At 39.8% G+C, this 26,485-nt stretch overlaps 1 protein-coding gene across 1 annotated transcript in view; it reads right to left on the reverse strand.

Annotated features, from left to right (window-relative positions):
* LOC118628645 (doublecortin domain-containing protein 1-like) overlaps nt 1-24,805 on the reverse strand; it is a 62,054-nt gene extending 37,249 nt beyond the window's left edge. Inside the window, exons 1-8 of the mRNA XM_036259596.1 lie at nt 24,770-24,805; nt 18,378-18,565; nt 15,199-15,297; nt 11,065-11,164; nt 9,116-9,251; nt 6,867-7,026; nt 2,599-2,754; nt 1,295-1,495 (exon numbers count right to left, since the gene is read on the reverse strand). Of these exons, the coding sequence (XP_036115489.1) occupies nt 1,295-1,495; nt 2,599-2,754; nt 6,867-7,026; nt 9,116-9,251; nt 11,065-11,164; nt 15,199-15,297; nt 18,378-18,565; nt 24,770-24,805 (1,076 nt within the window). The remainder of the gene's footprint in view (nt 1-1,294; nt 1,496-2,598; nt 2,755-6,866; nt 7,027-9,115; nt 9,252-11,064; nt 11,165-15,198; nt 15,298-18,377; nt 18,566-24,769) is intronic.
* Nucleotides 24,806-26,485: the final 1,680 nt, after the last annotated feature.

Genomic DNA, 26,485 nt, shown 5'->3' on the forward strand with positions numbered 1-26,485 from the left:
TGCAGAGCTCGCTTAGCGGGGCCAGGAGGAATGGGGCCAAGGGGCACGCTCACCAGGTCTGTCCACACGTTGGCATGTCAGCCTTCTCTAAAACACGCCCAGCAAGCGTTCCTTGCGGGCAGCTTTGCTCGTTGCAGACAGTGAGCAGATGAAGGCTAGCTCTTTCCCTGCCGTGCTGGGCCCACGGCTGCCACCGCTGGAGCGTGTGCAACCTCGTCCAGAGCAGCGATTCCTAAGCCTTTTGCCTTACATGCCTTTTGAGAATCACAGCTCATTTCCAGGGAAAAAAAAATAGTATTGCACAGATACACAAACACAAATTTTATATAGCATTTCGAAAGACTGAAGAGGCCCCTGGAGACCCACCATATAACACTAATGGTAGAATCTGAAGCAAACCAATCTAAAAACCAAGGAGTTCTTTCCTTTCTTGTTAAGGAAATGTCCAAACATGCACAAAAACAGAGAGAAATGTCAAAGAAACCACCATCGACCCAACAGCTAGCAACATTCTGCCTTTCTTGTTTCATCCATTCCCCTCCCAATTTAAAAAATTTTTCCGTGTGCTGTAATATTTTAAAGCCAATCTGAGATAGCTCTTAATTGTGCCTGTAAAAACAATAATATGTTTGAGTGATCAGGACTTTTGTTTTTAACATAACCATGAAACCATTATAACACCCAATAAAATGAACAAGACTTCCTTCATATTATCTGGTACCCAGACTGCTTTGAATTTCTTCTGATTGTCTCAGAAATAACCATTTGACAGTGGTTTGCTTGAATCTGGATCCAAACAAGGGCCACCCATTGGATAGGGTCGATGTATTTGTAAAGGTAAGAATTCGTTTTCACCGTGTGAGTGGAGGTCAGATCAGTTGGTTATTTGATGGAGAGAGGGGTGGGAAGGCACGCATGTGGGGAGGGTCAGGCGATTGAGCTATGAAAAGCAATTTTTAGTATTCTTACTTGTTCCCATCAAATCATACAAATAAAGTTAGGTGAAAGTCCAGTTTTCTCTCTACCTCAATGGCCAGCTAAAACTATGAACCCAGTAGATCAGATTTCATGTTTCTTATCTGAATCAGTAGGTGGATACTGATAGGCTACTGCGCATTTACATTTGCTCTCGCTCTCTTTATTTTGCTTAAGTAACATAAAATACTACTGGCCATGTTAAATAGAAAATCCAATTCCTCAAATATACACTAGTCTGCTCTGTGGAAATCATGCCAAATCTTTTAGGCTCCCATTCACTCGTTGATATATTAACCCCCAAATCTAATGGGTTTACCTGCTGCCTTCCTTGTACATCCAGCGTTGATGACTGTCACTGGCTTTTTTCTCCACCAAAACCACGTCCACGCCTGAATGCAGGTCAGGACCTTGCACCCCCAAGACCAGCTGAGGAACGGCATGGCTTATAATTTGCCCATCTCTGTATTCAAACTGCTGGTGACAAAGCTTCTGCAATTTACTCCTCTTTGGAGAATGGCTGAGATAAAGAAAATCCTATTAGATGCAGAAAAATGTCCCGTGCCCTTGACGTGCTGGAGATCGCAAGTTCTGTTGGCAGGGACCCGCCGTGAACCACGTTCACTTGTAATGGTGAGGCGTGCCGTCGGGACAGCAGCCACGCGAGGTGCACTGCCGAGCTGGTGTGCAAAGTAAATGTGGAATTTATTCAGTAACAGGAATATATATTGTCCGAGAGAATATGAGGAACCCATCAGCGCAGGAAAAAGACACTCCGTTGAAGAGATCATTTAAAGAGGAAAAGGAAGTTGGAAAAGAGGGGCATGTAGAATCAACACAGAGAAAAATAAAGGAGTTCTGTCTAAATCATGATTGTTTCTCTCCTCTATCTAGCGACTCCCTGACAAACAGAATATTATTCTCCAAGTGTTTCAATACTCATAACTCACTCTCGTAATAGAAAATAACAATAGGCTACCAAGTTAATGTAAAGGAATCACTTACTAAGGATCTTAAGGGATTAAGCAAGTTTATCAACATACTAAACATCACAATGCATTGGCAATTAAATTAATTTATAAACATCTATTAAGCCCCTACTATGTGCATAGACTAATGCTAAATGTTGAAACTGTTTAATACAAACAAGCTGCTGTAAAATTAAGCAAATGTCTAAAGATGACAGAACAGTGCAAAGTACTATAGATTCCTGTCATTTCACTGGATATTGACCAGAAAATAATAACATTAAAAGGAAGAAATGCATTTTCTAATTTCTTAAAGACATCAGGGCATCTTACATGTTTATTCATAAGTTCATTCACACATTTATTCAACAAATACATGAGCTCTGTGCTCCCTTCTCAGGAGGCAAAGATGGATGAGCTTGAGCTGAAAAGACACCAATGGAAAGAAATTACATGCCACAGCTAAGATGAGAAGCATCTTCCCATCAGTACTTGCAAATGCTTCATTCCAAAACACAAAAAAAGACAAAAACGCGTCTGTTGGTGTAAATAGTTGGAAACTGTAAAGCAAACCCTTAGGAAAATTTTTGCCTCCAAGTGAGAAAATCTAAGACCAGCTGGAAATCTCTAACAGGAATTCATTGCCACTTTTTACCTGTATTTCGCCTGTGGTTCCACATTTCCAAGGAGCTCTTCCTGTATTTTCTTTGGAAAACTGTCCCCCTCCTTAAAGTGAGAAGGTTCCTGCCAGGCATACTTGAGAGGGGTGTGACAAGCCTCTATTCGGAGATGGGCCCTGGCATGTGAATCTCTGTCAAGATCCAGAAAACAGCGTAAGTCTAAGAATCCTGATTTACATTCACAGAGTTTTCTCCGAGGTGTAGCCCGGGCACCTGTAGGGTACTGGCCGACCTGTAAATCACATGTCCGTAATGGTGCCTAACACTGCAAATCCATACCTGGCTAATGCATAATTTAGATCTTTTCGTATAAAATCACAAATAAAATTCCTCAGTCACATAATAAACAGCGTTCGTCTTTATTCGCTTTACTCACAAAAAACAGACACACAAAAACGGGCCCATATATTATGTTCCAAAAAGTATAAGATTATGACTACTCGGCACTTAAGAAATTCCCAATGAACACGGAACCAGGCTCCTTGCACCCATCCTACAAGTGGGCCTTGCTCCTGTCCGGAACAGGACAGCCTGGATTACTGGGTTTCGTAGAGTTTATTCATTAGACTATGTGAAAGGAATCTTCACTAACTTAACATTTCCTCTCAATAGAGAGATCTGGGGACACTCAAATAGCCTTGGCACGTAAGTGCCAGCTTTTGATAGAGAATAATGTGCTAAAACGCTTTATCTATTTATTTTTTTATCCTCAACCGAGGACATTTTTCCATTTTTGTTCAGATAGAGTGGGAGGGAGAGAGAGGAAGAGACAGAAACATCAACGTGAAAAGGACACATCGTGAAAGGGACACATCGAGTGCCTGCCTCCCACACGACCCCAACCAGGGCCAGGGACAAATTGCAACCAAGGTACGTGGCCTTGATTGGAATCATACCCACGACTCATTGGTCCACGAGCCGGCGCTCTAACCGCTGAGCAAAACCAGCCAGGGCACTGAAACACTTTAAATAGTCGTCATTGGACTAACTGCACCTGCCTCTGGACTCTGATGAAGAGGAAGATGCGCAGAAGCATTGCCGCCACACAGATCTGTACAGGTCAAGTTCCGGGCCACTGTTCAGGCCACTCTGCCTTCCGTGGCATCATGACACGTACGAGAACGGCTCAGCTGACTCAGCATAAATGCACGGGCAACGCAGTTGCACGTTTCAATTTTCTAAATATGCACATGTGTAAATCAGGTTCTCTGGGGAGGCTCTGATCACCAAGGTCTGGTGGTAATTTGATGTAACTGTAAGCAATATCAAATTACCAAAATCTTCAGGGACGATCCCTGTGTGAGCAGAGCAGACCACGCACTTTTCCAGTGTAACAAAAGTATTACATGTGGATATGAAATTGCTGGGTAACCAGGGCTTTGCTCCGAACTGCTGCATAAGCTGCATCGCCAATGAAAAATCTCAGTAACTGTTAAAAAATAACAACAGTGCCATCTTGTGTTGAAAAATAAAACCCCCAGCTTTCCCATGAGCTCCCATTTCTTTGAGGAAAAGAGAGAAAAAAAGGGTCATTTTTAGTTTTAACACAGTCTGCAGGGTGTAAACAGTATTCTTCCTCCAAAGCCAGATGTTTCATTTTCTAACTTGGAGTTTATCTATATGCTCCTGGGTTTCCAGACAAATGAAGCACCGTCAGGGTGATTTCAAAACAGCCATTTCAAAATCCATCTTGCTTTATTAATTCATTCATTTGTCCATTCACACATACAACTAATTATTCATTAGTTAGTTGTTCATTTCTTTAACTCATGTTTCTCGAACATCTACTATATGATAGATGCAGAGTTCTAAGTGTCATAACACAGTGATAAACAAAACAGATAAGCTATCAGGGGCCTAGTGGAAAGAAGCAAGATAAGAAAATGAATAAATAAACAAGTTAAGTGCCATAAGTGGAATAAAACGATACTGTGATACAAGTTGGCTGGGGTAGGATCTACTTTAGTAACGGTCTCAGAGAAGGCTCTTCTGAGAGATGATGTTTGAGTTGAGACCTGGGAAAGAGTCAGCCATGTGAGAATCTGGAGGGAGAGCATTCTGGGCCGAGAAAGAACAAATGGAACAGCTCTGAAGCAACAGTATGTTTGTCTCATTTGAGGAACACACGGTATGACAGGCACACTGTGAGTGAGGACAAAGGTAGTCGGAGAGGAAGCTTACGACTGGGCAGGGCCTCCTGTAATGCAGGGAGGAAAAGAGCAAGCCCCCCCCCCCACCCCAGTGCCAGGCTCTGAAAGCCTTGTCTTCCATAAAGCATCAAAGCAGAGGTCAGTGCTCCCCGAGGTTCCTTTTCACTGTGCTTCTTAACATTTTATCAGAAATCTTTTCACAGAACTCAGCTATCAAAAGGTTCCTTCCAGATTTATATTCTAGTCTTTTGCTTTATAGATGTCCCTTCTTAAATCATTCTACTTCCCAAATATGTGAAAACTGCCCAACAAACAAACGTAAGAACATCTATGGAAATCTTACGGTGACTCTCTAATGTGAGATGATTTAGAATCAAGTCATCAGAAAAGGTTCAGAGAACAAATGAAAGTTAGTCTGTGAAAGAGATAACCCAGTGGACTACTGATGGTGAGCTCTGAATATTTTAAGGACTTTTAAGTAGAAGAGGAATAGGACGTAGTACAGAGATACAGATGAAGTCATAGGATGGAGATGTTCTAAATAATGATTTCAACATTAAAATGGGCTGCCTTGTGAAATAATGATCTTCCTGTTACTGGGAGTATTCAAGAAAAGACTGTATCAAAAGGGCCTGGCTGGAATGTGCAGGAGATTCCTGGATTATGTTTTGAGTGAACTCAATCGCTTTTACCTTCAGGACTCCAAGTGTTGATGAGATCTATGAATCACAACACTGTGAATCTTTGCTCTCAAAGATTTTTTTCTTTTGTCTTAGTTTCTGTTTATTTTTTTTCCCAAGTGCAATCTAGTAACTCAGAGGCTAGATGACACATGTTTTAGAAGAAGGATGAAAGGGAGTGTTGGGAAAATTTGTGGTCAGTTCCCTAACCATTGAGGTAGATACCACATAGGTCTCTTTGGGAAAGGCATTCTGGTGCCCTGTTGGTGTCAGGACTTAGGACCAGATGGCTCACTCATCAAAATGTGAAAGTTTGATCCCTAAAAGTTGATATTCTTATAATTAAGGACAGAAACAGTCTCTTTGAACATTTTATCACAATGATTATATCAATTAATTTTCACAGATATTACAATGGCAATTGATCAGCTATTTGGTTATGATTTGAAAACTCAATACTTTATGTATTCAGTAAATAATGATTAAAGTCAGTTACCCAGCTCTTCACAAAAGACACGTGACAAGAGTTTTTGCCCTCAAGGAATTCAGTTTGGTGGCTGTTTGTGTGGTAAGGGGGGTGGAAACTTGCTACCTACGATCATCGCCATGATTGATTTCAGTGATGAAAGATCGTTCCACCGGTGAGGATGGAGCAAGTCAAGGCACTCGGGGTGGAGAGAAAAGAATACGTGGCCCGGAGGCCTGCAGTCGTGCTGAATGGAGCATGCGTGTTCAGGTGACAGTGTGTAGCTGCTGAGGTGAAGGGTGGAGGTCCAGTCAGTGGCAGGAAGAAAATAGTGCAGGGTAGAGGCAGGCATGGCGGTACCCATGAGGTCAATGACTGGCCTGGACCAGGGTCAGAAAGGCTCAGGATTCCAGACTAAATTTTTTTTTTTTTCTGTCTGTATAAGTAGCCATTCAAGAACTATAGAAAAAGAGTTGTGTTTTAGAAAGACAACTGTCCATAGATGGAACTTCAGGTGAATTGGGAGGACATGATTGTGGAGATCAAGGCCAATCAGAAAGCTATTTTGGAGGTTCAGGATGATAGCTGTACATTAACATGTACCCAACCTGAAATTACATTAGGGAAGAAGCGGTCCTGAAGTTTACATTTATGGAAGCAAAACATGATGAATTCTTCAAATAAATGTCTGCAATTCTAAGATTGCAGTCTTTAAAAAATAGCAGCATTATAACAAAATTACTGAAAGTAGATCACTGTGATGGTTGAACATTGAAGCAGCAGCTCTATCCTTTTGCCAGGAAACCAATTAAATACTAGCTCTTCACCTGACATCCGTTTCACAAACTTGGCATGGGTTCCGGACTTGGGCTCTGTGCGGTTATCAAGCTAATGAGCTGAGTTCAAATACTAAGCAGGTAGCTTTTCTGGCCACACCGACTACTTACAGACTTTTACTGGAAGCACTTTCCGTTTTTAAAGCATTTTTTTGCACTTGCTCTTCCTCTGGTTCTATAATTTGCTTCTCTTCTCCGAAACTTGCTACAGGTTCACACACAGCAAGCTTGGCTCCAGACACAATGTCACACTGGACTTCTAAAACAAGAGCTGGGCAGAATGCACAAATGGCAAGGACAGGTTCGTTATGGGTGCAGAGAACTAAGAATTAGAAAGCACATGCTAAAATAAAAATGCAGACAATTTCCAGTTGTTCGATATAAGAACACATCCTAAAAGTAACTGATGGTTGCTTTTTAAACGAATACAGTGGAGCCCTGGCCGGTTTGGCTCAGCGGTTAGAGCGTCGGCCCGAAGACTGAAGAGTCACGGGTTCAATTGCAGTCAAGGACATATGTCTCAGTTGTGGTTTGTCCCAGGCCCTGGTCAGGGTTGTGCAGGAGGCAGCCAGTTGGTGTGTCTCTCTCACATCGATATTTCTCCCTTTCTCTCTCTCCCTCCCTCCCACTCTATCCTTGGGTGAGGATTTACAAAAATAAAATAAAAAGAAAACTAATACAGTGGAGGACCCTGGCCAGGTAGCTCAGTTGGTTAGAGCATTGTCCTGATACACCAAAGTTGTGGGTTCGATCCTCAGTCAGGGCACATACAAGAATCAACCAATGAATGCATAAATAAAATAGCAGTGCCCACTCTCTAAAAAAAAATCAGTAAATAAAAAGTTAAACTAATACATTGGATTTTACTTAATTTAATTTTACAGATTCTTTCCCCTTCAGAAGTTCTTAGACAAAATAGTAAGCTTTCTCAAAAATAAGGAAGTTATAGTAAATTCTAACTATGCAAATGGGCTACATTATTTAGATATATGTCTCTAAATCATTCTCTGGAGTCCCAACTCCTCCGTGAAAGTCCCCAAACCTTTGAAAGACACATGCAAAGCTTACTGTACAGTGTTCAATATATGCAGCAGGGTAATGTTTTAAGTTATATTAATACTTTTCCCTTTTTACTGTTCTACATATAGGACCTTGCTCAGGGTGCCTGAGGCAGCCTTAAGGGAAGGAGGAAGACCACGAGGCATGAGAAATGCTACCAGAGGAAATCAAAAGTACAAAGATAGTTTTGACTTTCAAGCAGAACACAGGACAATGGCCATGAAAGTCAGGATGACACTGTCATGATTTAGGATCTTTCCAAATGCCTTTAGCGCCTGTTTAGCATATCAAAGGTTTAAGCATTCTCAGGGTTGACCTGGAGAAAACCCACAATTTCTGGGCCTGGGGGGGATTTGAGTCAGAAGAAAGGAAGGCAGAGACCAGCATGGGGTGTCATGATTCCCACAGGTGTCTGAGCTATACCAGCGAAGCATTGGACACTGCGCATTTTCAGGCGCCGTATGGCAGCCTTCAACACGCCACTAATCGGAACCTGGAATTGGTTTCTGGGAGGTACGGCGTGACCCAGGGTTTGCTGAGAGCCATACTGGGACGCTTTACACAAGAGGGCGCCCAAAAGCCCTGGCCGGTTTGGCTCAGCGGTTGGAGCCTCAGCCTGCGGACCAGAGTCCCGGGTTTGGTTCCCACTAGGGGCACGTACCGAAAAAAATAAGAAAAAATTACCCGGAAGAGATGGCCCACACAAAGATCAGGGGGTCCTGTAGCAAAGACTTGCACAGATGATTACCCAATAGCAACCAGGCTTCAGGGGTCCAGGGGGACCCGAGGAGAAGCTGGGGCAGGCAGGAAGCAGCAGCCACCCAAGCACTGTCTGAGCCGAAAGAATGGACACCGCCACCCAGCCACAGACTTCAGCCAGCAGGGCCCAGAAAGCAAGAGGACCTGTGCCCCAACTTCTTTCCTTCCATCCTAGAGAGGAACTAAAGTGAGACTGGAAACTGGCAACTCTGAAAGTCCCCCCACCCCCCAAAGGGACTATGTAAATTAATGTATGGGATAAAATTTAAACCTGACTGGGCACTTGTGTTTTCCTTGATGGGGGTACATGCAGCTCCCAAAGAGACCCACTTTGTTAAAGACAAGACAGATGATGTTTTCTTTGCACAACCAAAGTGCGGTGTGAATTAAAATATGCAGCTCTGTTGAAAATAAGTATTAGTCTAAAGAACGGTAAGATGCAGGAATGAAATAAGAGCAAACCCCTTTTTTTATTTGAAAGCACTACCATCAAGTATTTTATTTTGGCTGTATACATTGAGGTAAATTATTCCCACACTTACCCTCTATCTTACGTGTACTGCAGAAAGTTTGGATTTTAGAAATATCCGATGCTAAGTTCCTCAGCAAGATTTGCTTCTTTTGATGAGCAATGGACAGGTCAGGGTTGATCCAATGTTCTCCACATGAAGCATAGACCTATCAAAGCAATGAACCTCTGATCCCATACACAATTGCTCGCAGCAGCATTAATCTCCATAGCCACAACCAAAAACAATCAAAACTTCCTACAATAGATTAGTAGTTAAACTGGCACCATGCAATAATACTCAGCAATTACAAAGGCAGAAACAGTTGATAAATGCAACTGCTTTGATGGCATTTTGCATGAGAAAAGTATGCACTTTGCATACTATCTTTGCAACTTCTTATGAATCTATAATTATTTCACAATAAAAAATGTTTTAAAATATTTTTAAAGGAAGGAGAAAAAGTAAAGAAGAAAAGAGGGAGGAAGGGAAGAAGGAAAAGAGGAGAGGGGAGTAGGTAGTTGTAAAACAGGGTGTTGCAAACTACAACTGAGACCCCAATTTGGCCCGCTGCCTGTTTTTAAATAAAGTTTTATTGGAACACAGCTATGCTCATTCATTTACATGTTGTCTGTGACTGCATTTGTGCTACAAAGGCAGAGTTTCTATAGAGAACATATGGTATGTAAATATTTACTATCTGACCCTTCACAGGAAAAGTTTGACAACCACTGATATAGATGAACTTGTAGTACATGCACCAAAATATTAAAGTGGATATTTCTAGAGACTGAGATTATGGATGATACTTTTTCTTTTTCATTTTGCTTATATGTATTCGATAAATCTCCTTAAGCAAACACATATTTCTTTGAAGTAAGAAAGAAAGAGAGAGTTTTCTATACATTGAGAAAATTCAGTAAGAGGAGAAAAGGACCCGTGCTGCCTCTTCTGAAGCCGCTCACTGATTATTAAACAAATAAACGACGACTCAGGAAGTACTCTCAAAATTTCCTTTCTGAACAACAGATTTCTTTTCTCGCTTTTCCTTACTTAATCACGCGACTATTCGTGTTTTGATCTCCACGTTGGCTGCACAGAGCAGTGACGGGTTCACTGCAGTGAAAACCTGGATCTTACAACACTCACTCCTGGCTCCGTCCGATCCTCCGACACGCGTGCGTCCCTGGTGTCCGCATCTACTTGCTTTAAATTACATGCACCTCTGTGAAACTCCTCCTGCGCTAACAGTAAATGAGCACTGCAGCAAATGCTAGCTACAGCACTAGAATTCAAAACCACATCTGCCAGCCTCCGAGAACAACAGACTCCTCCTCTCTCTCACACTGCCTCTGAGCTGGTCACTGGCCTTTCTGTGGGACACTCTCTCGAGGGGTCCTCATGCTCAGAGCCTGAACTGGCCCTGACAACGTGGTGGGAGTTTGCTTTTCTGATTGAAGAATTTCAGGCATCAGTCAAGGCAAGTTTTCTTTTCGAATTGGACACCTCCTGCTCAGCCTTCTCCAGCCCCCCGAACAGAATGTGTGAAACGGAGATGTGATTTTTTTTTTTTCCTGAAAAGGTAACCTTATCATTAAGTAACAAATCATTAAACAACTACATTTTGAAGGCCTCAAAAATGGGAGAATCTACTTCCTCCAGAGTAAGATAGAAATCACCGGCAGTTAATAATTTGGTCTCCTTCTTCATTTACAAAATGAGAGCATCCCTCTCATAGGGCTGTGATGGGCATTAAATGAGTTAATTCATAGACGGCCCTGAAAACCAGGCCTGGCACAGAGTAGGCTCTCAACAGGTAGCTGTTAGTATTACTCTCTGATGGTTGCTAAGTTAGGATAAGTCTGAGGGGAAAAAAAATGAGGGGAAAGAGGGTAAATGTTTGAAGTTTTATCTTCTATTTTGAAAACTTTTTTAACAGTATTCATATATTACTAGTTCCAGTTTCTCGTTCATGTCTTTACCAGTTCATCTCTTTGAAGGCCTTTTACGGTGAAGATTTCCTTCCCCTGTTCGTTGAACAATCTCCGAGCTGCAGAAGGTAAATTTAAAATTTCAGTACACCTGTAATGAGAGACACGAAATTACATACAGAAAACTTCCAGCAGAAAAGAGAAAAGATAAAAGGGATCAAGGACCCGGATCATTAATGACAACTCCCTCTGCAGCCTGCGTGTGTCCAGAGCTGGGCTCCGAGCCCATCAGCCTGCTTTGGAGCCCTGTTCTCCCTTTCCGAGTTCTGCACATGGGCGTTCTTCAAACTCTAGAGGTCGAAATTACTTACTTTCCAGAGTTGGTATGAGGATAATCAGTTGATTTTAAAAAGTGCTTAGTATAATGCCAGGCATGATCAATAAACAGGCAGATATATCATTATTGACTTCTTATTTCTCAAAATGCCCCACACTTTCCATTTTCTTGTGCTTCCTTCTACCAAAAACACCTTCCTTAGCTTTTTCTGTTGAAGCTCTACTCTTTCTCTGAATTCTCCAAAGTCACATTCATTGATCTTTATAGCTCTTTAATTTCTTTAGAAATAGGGATTTTTTGCTTGGTCGAACATTAAACAGTGATCCACCCCACCCCAAAACAAGCACTGTGCCAGCCCTGGGGATGTCAAGATGAATTATCCGTTTCCCTGTTCCCTGAGGAGCTCCCTCTCCAGTCAGGGGAAGAGACGGGTCAGCAACTGGATGTAATATGAAGTAGTGGGTGCTGTTGTAGGCACCTGGCCAGGACCCTGTGAGAATACAGAGGAAAATGATGAATTCCTCCAGGAAGGCGTGTCTAAGGAAGTAGCATTTGGGTTGGGCCTTGACAGATGAATAGGCGTTCATCGGGAAGGGTTATGACCTAGAGAAGTTTTTTATGGATGGAGCTGAGCCTATGGAGAGGAGGAGGAGCCAGAGGAAGCTGGAAAAGAAAACAGGAACTGATTGAAAGCGTTTAGGTTGCTAAATCAATGACGTGGCCTCTATCCCATAAACAGCAGGAAGTCATTGATGGTATTAGAGCAGAGGTGTGGTGTCATCGGCTCTGCTTTTAGAATGTTACCTGTCAGAAAGGTGGAAGGTGGACTGGAGGTGGGAGAGGCTGGGACCTAAGAGCCAGCTTAGGTCGGAGGTAGAGGCAGAATTGTGAGGAAGAGGAGGCTGAGCTAAAGGAGGGTGATGAGGCTTTTCCTAAAGACCCTGACACTGAAGAAGAAAAGTTCTCGCTAAATGTATTTCATATTAGAACATACTGTCTATAGCAGACGAATTGGATTAGACGTGACTTTCTGCTCATCAGGAAGACTTAGCTGTACAAAGGATATTTCTCAATTTTATTTCCATAGATGAGAAAAAGCAATTGAGCAGATCATTAGGCCTCCATTTCTCTGAGAGATCTTAGAAGGAAATAAACTAGTGGGAACTAGATTTCTGCTTCTCATGTCACACGTCTGGGAGCTGATGAACCAGAGAGGGTTGGGCTGCGTCTCACATCTGCACGAGTTGGCGGGATGGGGCAGGAAGGACTGTAAGAGGATTGGGCCCCAGCAACAAGATTTGCCTGATTCTCTTTCGGTACCACCCAAAGACCCAATTTCATTCTTTCTACTTTCCTCAAATCAATATCTTTTTAGGGCCAAGCAGTTCCATCGGACCTAAGAAGAGGTACCGTCATTTTCTGCTCCCATGCACATTTTAATAGCGCTGGGTTTGACGGGCTCATGTAGGTGGGTTGGAGAGTTTTGGGATAGGCCGTTTCTCTATTTCTCTAACTACCACATGTCAGACAATACAAATGGGAAGAGGACCGAAAAAAAATGGCTTTTAAGTGCTTAATAAGGAATGTGGACTCTGGAGTCACTAAACTTCTCTGAGCCTCATTTGCTCCGCTAGTAAAAGACAGATGTAGCAGTTCTTTTCTAATAGGGATTTTTACAGATTCAATGTGTGATACCTCTAAAACTCCTGGCACATAAAAATCAGCAAAATTGCTAAAATGGACCAAGCACTGCAAGCATTGCATGTCTACGTTCTCATTTAATTCTCACTTCTGAGGGCCCATTCTTCTGATGAGGAAACTGAGCCTGGTTTCTTGCTCACGGCCATATCACTGGTCATTAGGACAGCTATAATTCGAACCTAAGGATCTCTGGCTCTTTTACTCCATCACGTGGCTTCCCGAGAGGACATCACAGAATAATAAGATATCAGATCTACAGAGTGAGCAGAGAGGCTGGGATGCTAAGCCAGCTGGCCAGGATTTCTCCCTTAGTGCCAGCAAAGGCCCCAGGAATGAAGTCCTCTGACGTGCACACCAGGAGCTAGGATGGGTAACAGTGTGGCCTGCTTGGATTTAGAGTCCAGAGGAGCAGAGTCTTGTTTTTTACTCTCCTTCCTCTAACTGGAGCGGTAGAGGAGCATCAGATGGTGCTGGTCCCTGAGACTGTATTTCAATGCAACCCGGGATGCCCTGAGGGCTAAGGGCAGGGGGAGGAGCTAGGAGCCACAGCTCTGCAATGGTGGAGCCTGCCTTCCTCCATCACTGTGAGGATCCCCTCCCCTGCAGCCTCACCACGCTTTCCCTGTTATTTAAAACATTAACATAATGTACAAAAAGCTATGGGTATGTGCTTTCTCCTTTACTTTACCTTCTTGCTTTACATCTCTTCACTTTTATATCTTTCTCATATTCTCTCCTCTCTGTGTGGCCTTCCCCAACAGCTACCCCTCACCAAGTTCTCTTTCCTTCCTGGTTATAGATAAAGTGATTCTTCGATCATTTTCTTCTCTGTACAATTAAAACTGCCTTTCTGACTGTTTCAATAAGCAGACTCTCTTCCCACCAAGCTAGGAGTTTCCTGACAGCAAAGTATGTCCTCCCCTGATAAAAAAAATCTCCTGCTGAACATCTAAGACTGGTGGATACACATGCTATGAATGCAACAGATGTTGAAAGAATCAAATTCTTTCTTTCTTTCCTCTTGGCTCTTCATTCAACCATCCCGTGTGGCGAAGAGGAGGAGACGGAGAAGGGCAGTCAGTGCTTCCCCGCGGTTCTCCAGCAACGTCAGAGCAAACCCGAGATTGAGGTCAGTTCCCTCTCCTCTTAATCCAACGGTCTTTTCAATATGCCATGTTTCCTGCAACTTTAGGTATCAACAAAAATGTTCAGTTTCTGTTGTGTATTTTTTATCCTCACTCGAGGACATTTTTCTATTTTTTTGTTCAGATAGAGTGGGAGGGAGAGAGAGAAAGAGACACAGAGAGAGAAACATCGACGTGAAAGGGACACATCAAGTGGTTGCCACCCACACGACCAACCAGGGCTGGGGACACACTGCAACCGAGGTACGTGCCCTTAGCGAGAACTGAACCCGGGTCTCTCTGGACCGCAGGCTGACGCTCCAACGGTTGAGCTAAACCGGCCAGGGCTGTATCTATTATTTTTAAGTGGGCTGTCATACTGTTAGATCTTTCTTAGGCTTTGTAGATGGAAGAACCAACAATAATTTTAAAAGATCCTCAAAATGTTATGTGTAAATTGTTAATTAACTAAAAGATAGCATAATTTTCCTTAAATTCAATAAGACTGCCTCCTCATATTCAATAAGACATATTTTACCCAAAAAAATTTATAATAGGTGCTCTACCTTGAACAGTTATCAAATTTAATGAAAAGAATTTTTGTTTAGTTAGGAAAATATTGATCAAAAGAAAATTATAACATTTTATAAATAAGATATATTAGTGACATATAAAAAGTGATTTAAAGTAGTTAACTATCCTGCCCTCAATTCAAACACAAACCAACAAAACGTGCTGTAAAACTATGAAATATATTTTTTAATGGGAATAATTTGTATTTGCAGAGTTTATAGTTCAGAAGCTGGGAAAATTGCCTTGAAACTTGGGGTAAAATGTATTAATTATCAGTGGTACCGTGAACTCACATAGTTGATATATTTCACAGATTAAAAACTCTAAAATTATTATAGTAACAAATGCTTTCTCATGTCGGTACATATGTATTTTGTGTTCTGCATAGAACATGATCCTTCCGGCATTTGAATGGAAAACACCATTGCATTCAGGATAGTAAGTATTTACCTTTCCAAAAGCTGATGCAATTCATTCTGCTTTGTTTCTGTTTCAGAATATTTAGAGACATTGTTTTTCACATTCTCTTTCATTTCAGTGCCAACATTTCTGAAACAAATGATCCAAGATTTGATTGATATGTCAGTATGTATTGCCAATTATCTTTTAACTTGTTTAAATATGTGAAAAAGTCATGTATTAATTTATCATAATTTTCCCTAAAGTAATTTGTCTTTCTTTGAAAAGTAGAGTTTCAAAAACTATCACAATTAAATATTAAACTTCATGAACATTTATACTATGAGCAATTTATATAGGAAAATACAATTTCAGTATTTTAATCCTCTTCTGAAATGTGAATTTATCATGCTTAAAGAAAATTCAGAGATGATATTTATTTTTCCTGGGATGTTTTATTCATATCGTTTTCATATTCATATGTTTATTCATATATTATAGGCAATCAATTCAAACCTAAAATTTGTTTAACTGAAAAACACATAATGATGATCATAGAAAAAGGATGCTTAATTGGAATATACATGTCTTCAAACTTTCAAGTTAGAAAACTATTCTGTGTATTTTTTCAATTTCTACATTTTATTAAATGAAAAAAATAGTGACCAAATATAGTTGCTCATTCATTCATTTATTAAAAAGAGTAATCAAATATAATTAACCATTACTTCATTCATTCATTTGTTTCTTAAGCACTGATTTAAGGCCTATTGTGTTCCCTAAATCATGTGGCGAATAAAGTGACTTAATAGTCGATTGACCAGGACACAATGCCCATGGCCACACTGTAGCAGACAGCACACACGTGGATGACTTGCACGTTATCCGGGTTCTCTGTCTGCTGAATGGGGACATACGTGGAAAATCATACAGGGTGATAGGAGCTCTGGTGGTGGAAAGCAAGAAAGTACATAGAAGCTACAGCTAACTCAGGGATGGGGAGGGAAGTGTTGAATTCAGAGTCAACACCAAGCAATGAAGTCCAAATGTGTCCCCAGAAGACCTTTATTACTGAGGTATATGGGGGGTGTTGGGGGGTGGAGAGCATTTAAGAGTAGACATTGGGGGGAATGTTGATAACATGCAGCTAGAGAAATGTGCAGGGACAGGCCACAAAAGCCATAAATCTGTACGGAGGAGTTTGAGTGAGTCCAGGATTACAATTTACTAATAATTTACTCATTGAAATGATCAAAAACATAAAGTTTTACTTTATAGCTTCAAATTGAGCCTTTCCTCTTACAATTTCTTAAACTATCACTTATAAAATTATATTTATTCAGCTTTGTTTACAGTTCTGAGAGATGAAACTCACCTGTGGCACAGAAATCACAATGGTCTTAATTTGTGTAAATTTGACAGCCATTATCAAGACTATTTGACAAGACTTTGTTACTCATTAAGATAACCATGAACTAAGTGAAAGCCCCTCCAACTGTCAAGAGTAAATTATTAAAGAACTAAAGGATAGCATGCTATCAAAGCAGGATTTGGTTAAAATGAATCTATATTTCATCACTCTGACCTGATTGTAAAGACACTAAGTAGCCCAACCCTCTTTCTTCCTATAAGTAAGTTTCAGGTTAATGCAAGCAGTTTACCCCTACATGTCATTTGCATGTATTTATTCTGGAAGAGAAGGTATCTGCCTTGAATATGTTAAAAGTGGCACAGCAGGGCTTCCCCCTTGCACAGCGCTGGGGTGCCACCCGAGCTGGGCGGCACAGCCTCCCTGTAATGTCAGCGAAATCTCCTTCCATTCAATCTCTCTGTTACCAGGACTTACAGCTCTGGGGGAAATGCTGTTGATGCTCCTATAGAAAACTTTCTGAATCAGCCAAGAAAAATTAAATTATATTTGGTAGAGTTTTAGAGTCAAGTGTATGCCAGTGTATTTTAATTATTTGGAAGTAATTAACTCATGTAGTGAACAAAGTGAACATTTGATTAGCCAGGACACACTGTTCCATGAACATAGACAGCACAGAGTTTCACTAAGAATAGCTGTCCAAATGAATACATTTCTCAAATTATATTTGGATTACCTTATTGAACCATGCATTATAAAACGTTAATGAGAAAAGACAAAATCTGTATATAGTTTTGAACCATGAAGATATAGAATAAGGAAAAATAAATGTTGGAAAAGACAGAAATTATTTGTTAAGTTTGAATGCTAAAATAAGTCATATACTACTTTAAGGGCATTACCCTCACATTTTACATCTAGTAGAATGAGCTAATTATGAAATGTATGCGTCAAAGATTTCAATTTCAGGCTTGACTTTACTTTGGAGATTAATTTTTTACTTTATCATCTTTACAAGGCAGTTCAGTGGACAGCGATCTGAATGTTACTCATTGTTCAGCGATGTATGAAGTATATTTAATCAATGTGAAGAAAGTTATATTAAACTATTATCAGCAGCCTCAAATATTCTAAACATCTCAAAAGAAAGGTCAAGAGGTAATATCACTGCTAATCATATGAGAAACAATGTGTTTAACTCATTCTGTATTTCAGAGCTTTGCACTGATCTATGATTCCTTTTGTCATAAAATGTAAAGAAAATAGAGCAGGTGATTTTTCTTCAATGCTGGAGAAATACTGGCTGTTTGGGAAGATTTTATTCAAATCTCCTACCATAAGCTAAAGCACAGATAGATGCTTTTCTATGATGAACTTTTAAAACGTTATTCCAAGTCAAGAATATAAAATTATATAAAGTTATATTTTGAGAACTATATTTACTTGTTAAATATGCCAAAGGTATAAAGGTTAAAAATTGCATATAATAATGACTTTAATAACGAACTGTAAAATTATATTTAAGAAGCAATTTATGAGCCCAGTTTTAAAATACATTAACAAAACTCAAGCAAAAAAAAAAATGTTGATTCAAAATACACATTGATAGAAATTTTTTCAGAACTGCTGATTTCTAATTCATTACTTTATGCCATGCCGAGCCTAAATCCAGAGTTCAAATATTTCCTGACTTAGAAACTAAATGAATCTTAGTATCAGTTTTCATCTCCAAATATCAACATGGGCACCCTTTTCAAAAAATAAACACAGAATTCTCTCAGGAAAACATCCATAATCAAGAAGACCAAAATCTGTAGAAATTAGGAAGTATGTTTAGTGAGAAAGATGAACAAGTCCTTACTGCAGTTTTTGTCTTTGTCTAGGGGAGATGTCTGGACTGGTTACAACAAGGGCTCTGTTTTTATTCTTGTCTCCATTCCGCAGAACTCGGAGTCTCATGGGGATGCTCTGCCCAGGTGACCTACACACGGGTTTCTTCAGGGAGGGGCTGTTTGGAATAAGCAGTCCTTCTATTGGCCACTCGAACTCCTTCAGAAAGAAGTGACAAAAAATTTGACAATAAACAAGAAGAGTTGCTTCTGGATACAAAATAAACAAACAAACAAACAAAACAATGTAACACACTGCTGATATCTTTAATCTTTCATTCATTCATCAAACATGTATTGGGCACCTAAGATGTTCCAGACAAGTCTAAAGTTTTATTTGAATAAAGAGGAAGGATAGTAATTTTTTAAGTGTATGTAAAACCTGTGTTGTATTACAACATGGAAGATTTATTCCCTTCCAGAGAAACATCGTCCTAGAAAAATAGAACTGAATTAACTTGGAATGTTTTCCTTCATGTGTAAAATACCTTTAATATGAGGAAAGTAAGAATGTGTGAAAAGTGGTTTTACAACCTGAAATAAGGGGGATCAAGGATGATGTTAGGCAGGTCCAAGTTCATTCTTTCTTTTTATTTTTAACTCCTCACCTGAGGATATTATTCCATTTCTCTTCAGATAGAGTGGGAGGGAGGGGGAGAGAGAGAGAGAGAGAGAGAGAGAGAGAGACATCAATGTGAGAGAGACACATTGATTGGTTGCCTCAAGCACGACCCTGAGCTGGGCCAGGGACTGAACTGAAACAGAGGTACATGCCCTTTTCCAGAATCGAACCCCAGACTCTTTGGCCTTAGGGCCATCGTTCTAACTGCTGAGCCAAAAGGCTAGGGCATCTTTCTTTCTTTTTCTTTTCTATCTGAATAAACAATTGTCCTGGCAGCAATTAATTCCCTATTAATCTGCAGTAATCACCTTGTAAAATATCACAATTCCATATAAGTATGGGTCCAGTTTCTGTGTGTTTTGTTCTCTTCAATTTGTCAATTTTTCTGCCCTAGTATATACCGTGCTGCCGTTGTTATATCTGGTAAGTCTTGATGTTTGGGAGGGCAAATACCCCACCTTGCTATTCTTTGGGAATTGTCTCTCTTTGGCCCTTTGCTATTGCAGGTACATTCAAGAATCAGTTTGGTTCGTTTTAAAAAGCCTGTTTGGGATATACATGCTCTGCCGCAGGTTAAGTAATTTCCTGTTAATCCCATTTTGTTAAGGTTTGTTTTCTGGAATGCATGTTGGATAATGAGCTTTTTTTCCTGCATTTATTGAAATGTGCTCATTTGATTATCTACCTTCTCATCAGCTATGTGTTAATTATATTAATTGAGTTTTTAAATTTTAAACTAAACTTGCATTTTTGAAGCAATCAAAATTGGTCACAATGTATTATCTTTTTAGTAGATTACTGGATTCAATTTGCTGATATTTTATTTAGGATTTTGCATGTACATTCATAAATGAAATTCAGTGTAATTTTCTTATACAATCCTCATCAAAATTTAGTATCAAGTTTATCCTAGCTTCATGAAATGAGTTGGAAGTCTTGCTTCTTTTACAATATCCTGAAATATTTGTTTCTTTCATGTTTAGTAGAATTTGCCAATAAAACTATTTGGTCATGGTGTACTCCCTGTGGGGAGATTTTAACTACTGATTCTACTTCTTCTATAATTATTGGACTATTCAGGCTTTCAATTCCTTCTTTATCTCATTTTGTTAAATTACTTTTGTCCAGGAATTTGATTATTTTATTTATTTAAATTATTATCATGAAGTTACTTATAATATCCTTGTATTATATTTTAAATCTCTTGGCATCTATACTTAGATTTTTCCTTCATTCCTAATATTTCTTTACCTTTACTCTTTTTTTGTTAATCAGTTGAGCCAGGTATATCCTTTTTATTAATACTTTAAAAGACACAATTTTGACTTCGTTGATTCTGGTTCATATGTATCAATTTTTCCTCTTATTATTTTTTTCTTTTAATTCTTTGAGCTCATTTTGCTATTATTTTCCTAACTTCTCAAGTTGGATTCAATCTCATTAATTTTTAACCTCTTCTTTTTCAGTATAAGTATTTAAGGTTATACATTTCCTTCAAGTATGCTTTATCCACATCCCACACATTTTACTTTGGTTCTAGATATTTCCTTTAAAATTTTTCATTATGATTTCTTCATTGTCCTATGAGTTAGTTAAAATATCTTTAAAAATTTCCCAATATAAGATCTTTTCTAATTATTTATATACTTATTTGTAAATTAACGACAAGCAAAACCTGCTTCCACTTTCAAAACATCACGGACCCAGCCACTGTTCATCACCTCCGCTCCCACTACCCAGAGATGGCAAAAGCCTTCTGTTTATTCCTGATTCTACCTTAGCCCCCCTTTGCCCTCTTATCCTAATGAATGTACCACCTGTCTGCTCCCAACCGTCCAGGGGCTGCCCACCTCAGAGTAGGAGCCACAGGTCTTCAATAGCCCGAGCTCCGTGTGATCTGCACCCCATCTTTTCTCTCTCCATTACCTCGGGCTGCTGTCCCCCCACTCACACTGCTGCTGTCATTCCTCATAAGCATAGTCTCAGGCTCTCTGCATGTCCCTGGCATGTTTCCTGGATTTGTTTGTTCTTCAGGTCTTTGACGCAAATATGACCTTAAAGAAACCTTCCCAGTTCAATGGGAAATTTCCAAACCCTGCCCTGTCCCACGCTCTAATATTCCCTCTCCCCTACTCCTGCTTCTGCTCTCTCCTTGTCATGGGCTAACATTCATGAGAACATCTTGTGAATGGCCAAGAGCTTGGGCTCTGGACCCAGACTTCCTGCGACTGAGTCTCTGACCCACAACTGGGTGCATGACCTTGGGCAGACCTTTGACCAAAGAGCGACAGAAGCTATGGATATATTCTTCCCGCTTTCTCTTCCGGGAGAGGCTCTCCTAAGAACACTGCTGAAATGGCTCCTTGGAGGACAGCTTGATGACACAGTCTCACATTGGCCCTCCTTCCCCGCTTGTCCCTTCCTGTCGCTCCCTGGGACTGTGGTTCCTAAGAAAGGAGCAGCACATCAGCCATTTGCCTCAAGCTCCGCTTTCTGAGGAGCCCAAGCAAACACCACAATCGCATGAACTAGATGTGGAAGAAGTTTCCTAAAGGGGATGTGGGTACAAAGACCCGGAGAAGGGGCGAGTCGTGCTGAGCAGGCCCAAAGCTGAGCCCAGCACCACAGAGGGGGTCCGAGGGTCCGGGCGGCAGAGACAGCGATCGTGTGGGTGGGGAGATGTGCTGGCCAAGTGCACCTGGTCTTAGTTTACGGACGCGGAGAACATTTTTTTAAAAGCTAGGACAAAAGGGAATAATTTACTAACTTATATTCCCTTGAAAAACGTGTTCAAGTCTTGCAGTTATACTGAACAATCACGCAGTTTAGGAAACTGCATTTTGAATATATTATAAACAATATCTGAAAGTTGTGCAGATTAAATATTTTGAAACAGTATCTAATTATAATGCTCTAATTTGTGAGATGAATAAGTAAATAACATTCATTGTGTGTAACTAGGGGGAAAACAGTATGAATAAATGTTTAAAAACCATGAGTACAGTGTCAGTCTAATGTTTTTCCATATATATATATATATATTTTTTTTTAACCTCATCCAAGGACATTTTTTGTTCAGACAGAGTGGGAGGGAGAGAGAGGAAGAGAGAGAGAGAGAGAGAGAGAGAGAAACATCGACATGAAGGGACACATCAAGTGGCTGCCACCTGCACGACCCAACTAGGGCAGGGGACAAACTGCAACCGAGGTACGCGCCCTTAGCGGGAACCAAACCCGGGACTCTCGGGACCGCAGGCCGACGCTCTAACTGCTGAGCCAAACTGGCCAGGGCTTTCTTTTATATTTTTAATATAAATATACATGCATTCATAATAGTGGTATACAATGAGGTTAGCTTATCACACTTCTAAATGAGCAAATTTGAATTAATGAAGTTTTATTGTATTCCTGACCTTCACTGAGAACCTGTTGTGCGTATGGAATTGAAACACAAAGGCAGACAGTGTTTATGTAGGTATGTGTCTATTATTATGAATGGAGCAGCAGGGGGTCGCTTTCCCTCACTACTGTTACCGAGAAGAAACACTAGAGGTTATGAAAAGGGAGTGCGTGGTGTGTTTTGAAGCTTTCCTAGTGTATAAAGGTTACACTTACTATGACAAGAGGAGTGGGATTCATAACTCTTCAAGAACTAATTTTGGGATTGACTCGTGACTCTTCTACAACAAAGATATTAAGCAATTCTGAGCAAATCAACATTTTAGACAAACTCACGAAGCGAGGGTTGGATAAGTGATAGAGATAGAGGAAAGCAGTCTTCTCATTAAAAAACAACTCACATGGAATGAAGCCCTTCTTTCCTTCTGAACCATGGAAGGAAAAAGCAAGAGAAACGAGTTTTTTTTTCTTAAAACTAGTCTGTGAGACCTGCCAGTTCATATAGTTAAGATATAAAACTAAGACTCTTTTTTCGAATTCCCTGAGCATACTATAATTCCGATGCACCATCAGAAGTGTGCTGCCTCGCCTCCCAGTTGGTTTTAGATCCTTTCTCTTTCTGAACCTGACTGCTGACAAGAGGTACCCGTGCGGGCCCGACTTCTGCCCCTGCAGCGCCGACTCCAGCGGGCTCCCTGCTCTCCACTGGACCGAGAAGCCCAAGGGTCTCTTAACGTAAGGCATCGCAGAAACCCAGCCAAAGAGGCAAAAAATCCTCATGGGTTTCAACCTTCCCAAGTGTATGTGAAACTCTTAGGCAGATTGGCCTTCCTTCATCTGTTTACTGTTAATAAACTAATAGAGTTAATAAACTAATAGATTCTTTAAGTTTCTCTCTTTAGCCTTCCTACATATCCCTTTTTCCACTTTATAATTATAGTTCATTATCATCATCTCTTTTTTTTATTTTTATCCTCACTCGAGGACATTTTTGCATTTATCTTGCATTTATCTTCAGAGCGGGAAGGAGAGAGGGAGGAAGAGAGAAAGGGAAGCACAGAGAAGCATCGATGTGAAAGGGACACAGTGAGTGGCTGCCACCCACACGAACCCAACTGGGGCCTGGGACAAACTGCAACAGAGGTACGTGCCCTTAGCGGGAACTGAACCCGGGACTCTCTGGTCCGCAGGCTGACGCTCTAACCGCTGAGCCAAACTGGCCAGGGCAATTATCATCATCTCTTAACAGGTTAATAAAATGTGTGCTTTCAATTTTCTTTCTTTCTTTTTTTTTTTAACATGTGCCACTCCAAATGGATATATTTTAATTTAGAAAATTTAAAATCACTTTTAAGAGGCTCATTCCAAAATTTTAAGCCTCTTTAGACTCACTTTTAGTACTGATTTTATTCCAGAATACAAAAACCCATTGCTCCTTTCTATTAAGTGGTTAGAAGTAGAACGTCTCAATTTACAGCCTTTCTCCCAAAAGGTGAGAAAATAATTTGAGTTCCTGGAAATTATTCCAGTGACCTTCATCATGAAATAAACCAAAATAATTAATTCATCTTGTTTTTAGAAGATTCTGACATTTTAAAAATACTAATATCTAAGACATAAAAAGTGCTATTCGCTCATAAAACAGTATCAACTATCTTTTAGGATGAACAGTATTTAACAGAAATAACAGCATAAAATCAGTTCTCAGATCAGCTGTCACCACCAGGAGGTAGTTTGGTATTAATGTAGTCGGAGTCATCACAAAAATAATTCCCATTGTCCATATTTCCCTAATCTCCCCTTGGTTTTCACTGAGAAGTTCTTCTCAAGGAATGACAGAAGAATTTGAGTCTCACAGGATACTGTTTCTTAGATGGTTTTCTTAGATTCAATATTTGGACTTAATTTTCAGGCTCATTCCATCAGCCTGGCTGACCTTCCTCAGAGTGACCTTACAACTGAATGAACTGGCTCAACAAATAGCCTTGATTTTTGGGACCCCAAACTTTTTATATGAGTTTCTTCTTTATCCCTTCTTTGTCCTCTATTCACCAAGTCTGCCTTCTTCCAGTTCCTTCCCGTTTTTTGATACACAGCCTATACAGCTCAAACTGTGCAAAAAATTTATTTTTTAAAAAGTAAATGTCAAAAGAAACCTGGTTAATTTAGCTTTCTAATGGTAGAGACCCTGTCTATCTCCAATGAATTGATAGAACAACAGAATTGATTAGTCGCTTATAACTAACAACTGCAAATCAAAAGCTGCATGGAAATTTTTATAAACGTTGACTGGGCCCTAAAACTTTAGTCCCAACAACCACGTCTTATACTGAGCAATACAACCTCATTAAGTTGGCCACTGGGAAGGACTGGCCACATGTAGGTAAGCTTGTTCCAGAGAGGATTTTCAACTTTGGAGTGTTTCCACTGGCCCGGCTTACTGGTCCCGGCATGTTTTATGGCCCACCTAAAATAAAATAAAAGACAAAATAAATTTAGCAAGGTTAACTATCACTTCAAAATATTTATTGAGTACTTTTTATGAAGTAGGCAAAGAATTAAAAACCTAAATCTGATAGTTTACTGTGTACAAGAGACACAAATAAAAGTAATATTCAAATAAAATAACTATTTTAAAATCAGGGAAAATTGGCAATGTTATAACTGACAGTGGAATTTGAGACAAAGGCAAATTAGAATAACAAAGTCATTTTATAATAACTATGACATAACTAACAATGCTAACAGAAAAAAAATCAAGGAAAATGTTTTAGACATTCAAAGAGAAACTGAATAGACAACATCTACTAGGCAATTTTTTTTTATTTTTTATGTATTTATTTATTTTTGTGGCACGTGCCCCTAGCGGGAACCAAACCCGGGACTCTCTGGTCTGCAGGCCGATGCTCAACCGCTGAGCCACACTGGCCAGGGCTAGGCAAATTTTTTAAAGTAAGTCATTAGGATATAAAATATCTGACTTTTATAATTAACAAATGTAAATATGACTATTTTTATATACCTCGTAGTCTCTTAAAAGAAAATACATCTTTCTCAACAATTCTTAGAACATTTGTAATATTTGCCACAAACAAAGTAAACTTCAATACCATTAGTTATAAAATGAACATTGAGCCCAGCTGGTGTGGCTCAGTGGTTGAACGTCAACCCATGCACAGGAGGTTGCCGGTTGGATTCCTGGTCAGGGCACGTGCCCAGGTTGTGGGTTCGATTCCCAATGAGGGGCATGCAGGAGGTGGCCAATCGATGCTCTCTCTCATCGATGTTTCTATCTCTCTCTCCCTCTTCCTTCCTCTCTCTAAAATCAATAAAGGGAAAAAAATTTTTAAAAAAATGAAAATCGAACAAGCCTGTCTTTGTGGCAAATTATAGAATATAATTAGATATAAATAAAAGTTTAAAATTTTAATCATAAGATAATTTTAAAAACACATTCTCCCTCCCCAAATACTATTATACCACATAGGAAAACAAACAAAAAAACATGATCTATACCTATTTAGAAAGCAACAAATGTACCAATCATGAAAACTGAAAAGATACATCTAGAATTATAGTCAAAAGTAATACATTCATAATGTTAAATGCTTATTTATTAAGAACTAGTAAAGGAAAATTAATAAAGCATTCAACTTGATTTATTTTAAATCTGTCTATATATAATTATCCCATGGAAAACAGATGAAAGAAAATAATAAATATTCAAAGAGAAATAAACAATTTAGAAAACAGAACTAGAATGGTTTAAGAAAATGTTTTTATTTATTTATTTATTTATTTTTAATTTATTTTATTTATTTTTTATTGATTAATTTTTGTTACAGATGATTCTCCTTTATCCCCCCACTGATTCCCCCCTCCCCCTCCCCTCCCTGCCCCTTCCCCAGATTGTTGTCCATGAATGTTTTTATTTTTTAAATTTATTATTGATACAGATGTTTCTCGTTTTTACCCCCATTGACACCCTCCTCCCTATCTCCCCCACTCTGTCCCCAGCTTTGTTGTCTATGTCCATCAGTTATGCACACATGCATATAA

This window comes from Molossus molossus, unplaced genomic scaffold (assembly GCF_014108415.1).
Source record: "Molossus molossus isolate mMolMol1 unplaced genomic scaffold, mMolMol1.p scaffold_m16_p_13, whole genome shotgun sequence".
Classification (NCBI taxonomy): domain Eukaryota; kingdom Metazoa; phylum Chordata; class Mammalia; order Chiroptera; family Molossidae; genus Molossus; species Molossus molossus.